The sequence below is a fragment of the Triticum aestivum genome, chromosome 6B (assembly GCF_018294505.1).
Source record: "Triticum aestivum cultivar Chinese Spring chromosome 6B, IWGSC CS RefSeq v2.1, whole genome shotgun sequence".
Taxonomy (NCBI): Eukaryota; Viridiplantae; Streptophyta; class Magnoliopsida; order Poales; family Poaceae; genus Triticum; species Triticum aestivum.
In genome coordinates this window covers 35,550,146-35,557,803 of record NC_057810.1, presented here as the reverse complement: position 1 = coordinate 35,557,803, position 7,658 = coordinate 35,550,146, and the positions used below count along the sequence as shown (strand labels likewise).

The following is a 7,658-nucleotide window of genomic DNA, read 5'->3' as shown; positions in this document are numbered from 1 at the left end:
GTCCATCGGTGGCGTCGGCGCCGACGCGCGCGGGGCGTAGGAGGAGAAAAGAAGGAAAGGAGAGAGTGCGGCGCGAGCGGTCGAGTGTGCCGTGCGCTGTACAAGGCGCCCGAAATACGCCGCGCGGGATGGCGTTTCCGACAGCGCGCCCAACTCGGTATAGCGCGGGCGCCGTTATTGCGCGCCCGTTGGAGCGACCCGCCGCGTTGCGCGCGCGCTAAAACCGACGAATTGGCGGCGCGGCGCTAGTTTAGCGCGGCTGTTGGAGATGCTCTTAAGAGCTGTGGGTTATGGGCCCACCACCCTTTTGCTTCAACACTGTTTGTGATCCTTTCGTCGTGGGCCTGAGCAAATTGTTTCGCCAGTGATTTGTGGTTGGCTGGTGCGGTGAGTAGGCCAACAAGTTGAGCTAACGAATGACGATGGAAGATAGCGATGGGAGGTCTCCTCTAGGTTGGCACGGAAGGAGAAGGAAACCGGTACTGTACCGGTGTAGTTGCACATGCACATCAGGTCATCAGCTACGTATAGTGCGTACTATTTTTTACTGTTTTTTGCGAGGAATGTATAGTGCGTACTTTGTAGTCCTCTCTACCGGACTGATCGAACTAGTGGCTCATCAACAGTCGTCAATCGCGATCACGGCCTGCCTCTCTTAGCCGAAACGACGAACCCATCAAGAGAGGTTTCTAGTGCCGTCCGTTGATTCCACAGACCGTCCAGTTGAAACCTTTGTGTTTCCTTCCCGATGAAACGGAGGCGAACGTTTTGCCTGGTCTCATTACTACTCCCTCCGTCCGAAAATACTTGTCATTGAAATGGATGGACGGAGGGAGTAGATCGGGAGATGTTAAAACAAGGGTTTTAATGTCCATCAGTAGTATGAAAGCATGCTCTAGTGGCGTTCAACTACACGAATGCTTTGCTGACCGTAATCACCGATCTTAGGGTGTCTCTAACCGTACCCGTATTTACAACTCTCTAAACACTCCTTCATATCTTAATATTCTTATAAACTAAAAAGGACTCGGTTATATTCAAAAAAATTCACCAGTACAAATCACTCCAAATGTAATAAAAAAACAACGAGATCTATGGATCACTGAACGACCACGGCCACAAACCGGTACATTGTCGAGGACAGTCAGGACGTGGACGTCCACCGAACGGTCACTGCCACCATTAGAACGAGCCGTTGACATGCCGCTGCCTTGTCGAGGACAGTCAGGCCGTCTCCGTGCACGTGCCCACCGAACGATCACTGTCGCTGTTAGAACGAGTCGTCGACACACCACTACCTTGTCAAGTACAGGAAGGACGTCTTCGTACACGTGCCCACTGAGCGAACACAGCCATCCTTAGACCGATCCGTCGACGCACCGCTACCTTGTCGAGGACAGGCGGGACGTCTTCGTGCACGTGCCCACTGAACGATCACTGCCGCCGTCTGAACCAGCCATGTTGACGCACCGCTACCTTGTCTAGGACAGTCAGGACATCTTCGTCCACGTGCCCACTGCCATCGCTAGAGCGAGCCGTCGATGCACCGCTGCCTTGTCGAGGACAGTCAGGACGTCTTCGTGCACGTGCCCCACCGAACGATCACTGCCACCGTTAGAACAAGCCATCGACGCACTGCTACTTTGTCGAGGACAGGCAGACATCTTCATGCATGTGACTACTGAACGACCACTGCCACCGTCAGAACAAACTGTCGACATACCGCTGCCTTGTCGATGACAGATAGGATGTCTTCGTGCACGTGCCCCTCAGGACCAACGCCCTGGACCTACAGTCCTCGCCATTAAACTCATGAATTCGATCCGAAGAACTTGGCACCAAATCTCGTCAGCGCATGTGCACGACTGTAAAATCCTAACCTCGACGCCCCAAAGGGTTGGTAGGAATCTACGCCGAAGCATAACGTGTCTATAGCCTATGGGGCCCCTCTGGCATTTTCGAGTGATTGCAAAGTTTCACGATAGAATAAAATTCATGGGAGTTGTGATAAAAAAAAACAATGTCGTTAAAGTTGTGGGGAAAAAAAGCAAAATAACGAGTGTGTCATATCATGATGAAACTTTGCAAACACTCGAAACATTCAACAAAGTTTCAACATTCATCATGGCAGGTGTATATTTGCCCAGGAGCAGCAGGGGACTTTCGTTGTGGCTTGACATAATTTTCTACTCCCTCTATTCCTAAATGTAAGTGTTTGTAGAGATTTCATTATGAACCACACATACAGATGTATATAGATGCATTTTAGAGTGTAGATTCACTCATTTTGCTCTTTATGTGATCCATAGTAAAATCGTTGCAAAGACTTGTATTTAGAAACGGAGGGAGTAGTTGTGGACCGTCAACGCATGCATGTATGCATGGTCCACGTACGTTCTCCTTCATTCATCATGCGTCCGTTGTTCGTGGACGGCATGAATACCAATCGGTAGGATATTTTATCTCCGATCGGAGGCAGGGCCAGATCGAATCCAGCTCGGACCCGACCGGCATTAATCGGCCGGCCGGTGAACTAGTCGTAGCCGTCGGCCGACTCCGACTGGGGGTGGGAGGTGGTTGGCGAGTAGTATAAAATAGAGGAGGTGCGGTTGGCGCTCTGCTTTCCACCTCTGCTCGCCAAAAACAAGAGTCTCCTTCGCCCGCCGTCGCCATCGCCATCGCCCACGCCCGCCGCGGCGCCGCTGGGCCGCTCAGCCAACCCCAGCAACCCGGCGTACAAATCCAGCGCGCATACCACTGGCCCAGGCCGCCCGGCATAATCGTCTCGTCCATCGATCCATCTCCGTCCGTCCGTCTGTCCATGGCGCCGCGCCCCGGAACGGCGGCGATGAGCAGATTCCCGCCGGTGTCGTCCTACGACGCGGCAGCGCGGGAGCGCCGCACCGCGGCCTCCGACCTGGACGGCACCCTGCTCGCCTCCTCCTCCGCGTTCCCCTACTACTTCCTCGTGGCGCTCGAGGCCGGCGGGTACCTCCGGGCCCTCGCGCTGCTCCTCCTCGCCCCGTTCATCCTGCTGCTCTACACCGCCGTCTCCGAGCCGGCCGCCATCGGGCTGCTCGTCTTCGCAACGTTCACGGGGCTCCGGGTGCGGGACGTGGAGGCCGTGGCGAGGGGCGTCCTCCCGCGGCACTACGCCGCCGGGGTGCGCGCCGACTCGTGGGAGGTGTTCCGGGGGTGCGGCGCGGGCAGGCGGGTCGTGGTCACGGCGTCGCCGGCTGTCATGGTGAGCCCGTTCGTCCGCGAGTTCCTGGGGGCCGAGGTGGCTGGCACCGAGCTCGGGATCTTCTGCGGGCGATTCACCGGGCTCATCAGCGGCGGGGTGCTCGTCGCCGGGAGGAAGAGGGAGGTCGTGGAGCGGCTGTTTGCCGGCGGGGACATGCCGGACGTCGGGCTCGGCGACCGCGAGAGCGACCATGACTTCATGGCCATCTGCAAGGTACTACTTACTAAATTCAATCTCCACAGCCGGTAAAATTCGATTGTTTTAACGAGAAAAGTTTCTTTGATTCGACGCAAACTTTCTTCAATAGAATTTCTCTAATTCATAGTAATTGGTACTCCTTTTTGAGTGACCAGAAATCGGACAACAGCTAATTTTGAAGTAAATGAATCAGCTAATTGTTTTTTGTGTGCTCAGAGCAGCAATCTCATCTACAGTAGCTTTTTCTTGTGGTAGTTGGAGTTGCAAGAAATTGTGTGGTTCCTATCTTTTGCTTACCCTTTCCAGAGCACCTTTTCTGTGCCTAGCTACCTGGGAAAAATTAGGATGGTTCTTCATTCTAGTTTCTACCTGCAAAATTCTCACATTTCATAGGAGTACTATTTACTAATCTGTGCCGAGTACTCGTGATTTTCTTTCAATTTTGCACCATTTCTTACTTTATTTATTTGTTTGGCAAAGAGTTCTGCTTGTCTAAGTGTTCAGTCTTCAGTGGCGAGATTATGCTAGTTTCTGGCAATCAAATCAAATCAAATCACACATGTATCGGTCCTGTTACACGTCGCTTTGGACTAAACAGTGATAGATTACTGTTGAATAGTCATTATTTATACTCCACTAATAATCCACGGATAAAAGCTATGCTCTGTTTGATTCAGAATATGCTAAAAAGGTTTTGCGGTTAGCAACGTTGATTAATCTGATTTGTTTCCCGCTCATGTACTTCTGCAGGAAGCGTACATGGTGCCCACGAACAAGCGCGCACCGCGGGCCGCCCCCGACGCTCTGCTGTCCCGCGTCGTGTTCCACGACGGCCGCCTTGTCCGCCGGCCAGACCCCGCGCACGCGCTCTTCGCGCTGGCCGATTTTTTGTCAAAAGAGACCACCTACCAGATTGAAATGACAAAAAAGACCACCTCTGGGTCAGATTGACAGAAGACACCCCCCTCGCCGTGGCGGCAGGCGCGGCGGACGACACGTGGCACTTGCCGCCACGGGGTGAGGCAACTGGCCCTGCCGTCACGCTGCCAGGCGGCAGGCGGCCCGCAACGGATTTTCTCGTCCGCGCCCGCGTCGGACGGAACGGAGCCAGGCAGATGGGCCCTGCCGCCACCAGGTGGGGTGGCAGCACTGTGCCCCGCCGCTACAGGGCGAGGCGGCAACACTGTTGTTGGGCCATGCCGCCACGGTGTGTGGCGGCCGCACTGCTGCTGCTGCGTGCATGCTTGATGTGGTAGCAATCACATCCATGACGACAACTAGTACTACGCCGATTCAGCTGATGCGTGCCCATGTTGTCTGCCTAAACACGAGCTTGACCTGTCACATAGTATGAATGAACTATCAAATTGGGATATACATATCGCACGAACTGGTTATATCACCCATTCCATTATTGATTGCTCGCCGTGTAAGATCACATCCATCATTATACACTTCGTGTCACCAGAGCCCGGCCTTTTTGTTCTAGAGAAGGCATCGCTACTGCAATTAAGACCTTAACGTGACACTACCCCAAAGCAGGCTGCCGTTACCGCGTTACAGGTGACACATCAAGCATGCATGCAGCAGCAGCCCGGCCGCCACACGCCATGGCGGCATGGCCCAGCAACAGTACTGCCGCCTCGCCTTGTGGCGGCAGGGCACAGTATTGCTGCCTCACCAGGTGGCGGCTGGGTCCACCTGCCTGGCTCTGTTCCGTCCGACGCGGGCGCGGATGAGAAAATCCGTTGCGGGCTGCCTGCCGCCTGGCAGCGTGGTGGCAGGGCTAGCCGCCTCACCCCGTGGCGGCAGGTGCCACGTGTCGCCCGACGCGCCTGCCGCCACAGCGAGGGGGTTTCTTTTGTCAATCTGACTTAGAGATGGTCTTTTTTGTCATTTCAATTCGGTAGATGGTCTCTTTTGACGAAAAATCCACGCTGGCCTACCTCCCCGTTGGCTTCGCCCTGGCCGTGCTCCGCGTCCTCATCAGCCTCTCTGTCCTGCGGCACCTCGTGCGCCACACGTACCGCCTGACCGGCATCCGGCTCGCCGTGCGGGGCACGGCCCCGCCGGCGCCGCGCGACGGCTCCCCGGGGTCCCTCCTCGTGTGCAATCACCGCACGGCGCTGGACCCCATCATCGTGGCCGTGGCGCTGGGGCGGCCTGTGACGTGCGTGACCTACAGCGCGAGCCGGCTGTCGATGGCCATCTCGCCGATCCCGGCGGTGGCGCTGGCGAGGGACAGGGAGGCCGACGCGGCGCGCATCGCGGCGCTGCTGAGCTCCGGGCGCGATGTGGTAGTGTGCCCCGAGGGGACGACGTGCCGGGAGCCGTGCCTGCTACGGTTCTTGGCGCTGTTCGCGGAGCTGACGGACCGGATAGTGCCGGTGGCGCTGGAGGCGTCACAGTCGACCTACTACGGGTCGACGGCGAGGGGGTGGAAGGCCTTGGACCCGTGGTTCTTCTACATGAACCCGCGGCCGGGGTACAAGGTGACGTTCCTGCCGGCGCTCCGGCCGGAGGAGACGTGTGGCGCTGGCGGTAGGAGCGCCGTCGATGTGGCCAACCATGTGCAGGCGGTGCTCGCCAAGGAGCTCGGGTACCGGTGCACGACGCTCACCAGAAAGGACAAGTACATGAAACTCGCCGGAAACGACGGCACAGTAGCAACCGCCGGCGACGATGGCAAGAAGTTTGCATAAACTGTTGAACTGTATATTGATAGTCACGATCCACGGAGCCAGATGAGTAGCGAACATTGTTAGACCTAGCTTGAGCTCACGCGAGATCAGGTAACGTTCAAGAGAAATAATGTTATTGTGTCGTGTTCAATAAACAACTTTTTCTTCTTGTTCTCTTATTTATTTATAGTTTACAAAGCTAACTGAAAATTGGAAAACACATGGGACGTCCGTGCGAGCACCGCCATTCCGCTGCTCATGCACGCGTCCCGACTATATTGCCGTGACCGTTGTATTGTCCCACCCCACGTTCCGATCAGGGCAAAAAGCTACCGTAACAAACTAGACCAAGTCGTAGCTTGGTTTATTTACTAATACGATTTTAATTGAATAAAAGACAAACTCATGAAACTGACAAAAAAACTACACCTAGACTTTAACAAAGCTGAATTTGTTTTGAAACACACAACGACAGCTGTTAACTGGCAAACATGCCCTAAATATGCTCAACGGATACTTTCACATCTTATCTTGTATTTACTAATTAGAGGCACCATCCAAGACACCACATTAATCCTAGAAACAAATCAAAATTATCCATCGGATCTCCCTATTGGTTTTTTACAACCGTGGGATTGTATCTGACGAGAAGTCCATTCACTTTATCCCACCTCCCACGTGAAATCCTCATCTACAGGCTGCAAAAAGGAAAAAGAAAGAAAGGTATATACAACCTAGGATGAAGCAAAGAAAAAAGAAAGAAAGGTATATCCCAACACGTCCATGAACACATCAGGCAGCAGCAGCCGTCGGCTGTCCATGAGGCCACGAAGCAAAGGAGCTATTGTGTACCAATGGTGCAGCTGTTCAAGAAACTGCAAAAGATACACAACACTGCTCCTCTCTTATGAAAGACAGCTTACTTTTCTGCCAAATCCATCTCACAGTTATGTCTTCTATCTACATGATTTTTGTACATATACAGAACTGGTGTAATTTAATTCAATGTGCCATGTTGCTAGAGGGAATAGATTGTTGGGGACGATTCTGTAGCTTTACAAAATTTCCTACAATAGTATGTAGGCATCTTCCCGAGTAATACTAATTAACTGCTATTTCATATGACAACTATGTTTTCCATACGCATTATGTTTTGATAAGTCATCCATCCAATCTACATATTCGTTATATACAGTCGTTACATTAAATACAGCTTGAAGATTTGTTGCTTCCTGGAGCTTCTTCATGTTGTCCTGAATTTTGGTGTTCCACCCAGAGAACGCCAGAGACTGCACTACTGCGGCGCGTGCTGGTGTCCGGAGAACAAGGCGCCGTCCTGTATGCTTACGTCTGCCAGCGACGCCTGGAAGGACCAGACCCTGGGCTGCATGCTGGCGTTGGCCTCGGAGGATCTCCCTGGCACAGACAACAACAGCGCTGGTAGCAATGACCACCGATCCCTTTCTCCACCACCAAATCTACTTATGAACTCACATACATGCCATGCAATCCACTGATGAATGCACACACAACTG

At 53.5% G+C, this 7,658-nt stretch overlaps 1 protein-coding gene across 1 annotated transcript; it reads left to right on the top strand.

Moving 5' to 3' along the window:
* Positions 1-2,526: 2,526 nt before the first annotated feature.
* LOC123135583 (glycerol-3-phosphate 2-O-acyltransferase 6) lies at positions 2,527-6,423 on the top strand. The gene is made up of 3 exons (XM_044554712.1): positions 2,527-3,457; positions 4,193-4,316; positions 5,378-6,423. Exons 1-3 carry the CDS (start codon positions 2,822-2,824, stop codon positions 6,142-6,144), a joined length of 1,527 nt encoding a protein of 508 aa, XP_044410647.1. The 5' UTR covers positions 2,527-2,821; the 3' UTR covers positions 6,145-6,423.
* The last annotated feature ends 1,235 nt before the right edge of the window (positions 6,424-7,658 follow it).

What these genes read in the sequence shown, in the direction of transcription:
- LOC123135583 (XM_044554712.1), top strand. Translation starts at nt 2,822, where the DNA reads ATGGCGCCGCGCCCCGGAACGGCGGCGATGAGCAGATTCCCGCCGGTG. An exon ending in ACTTCATGGCCATCTGCAAG is followed by an intron (nt 3,458 to 4,192) that starts GTACTACTTACT and finishes GTACTTCTGCAG; the next exon opens with GAAGCGTACATGGTGCCCAC. An exon ending in CCCCGCGCACGCGCTCTTCG is followed by an intron (nt 4,317 to 5,377) that starts CGCTGGCCGATT and finishes ACGAAAAATCCA; the next exon opens with CGCTGGCCTACCTCCCCGTT.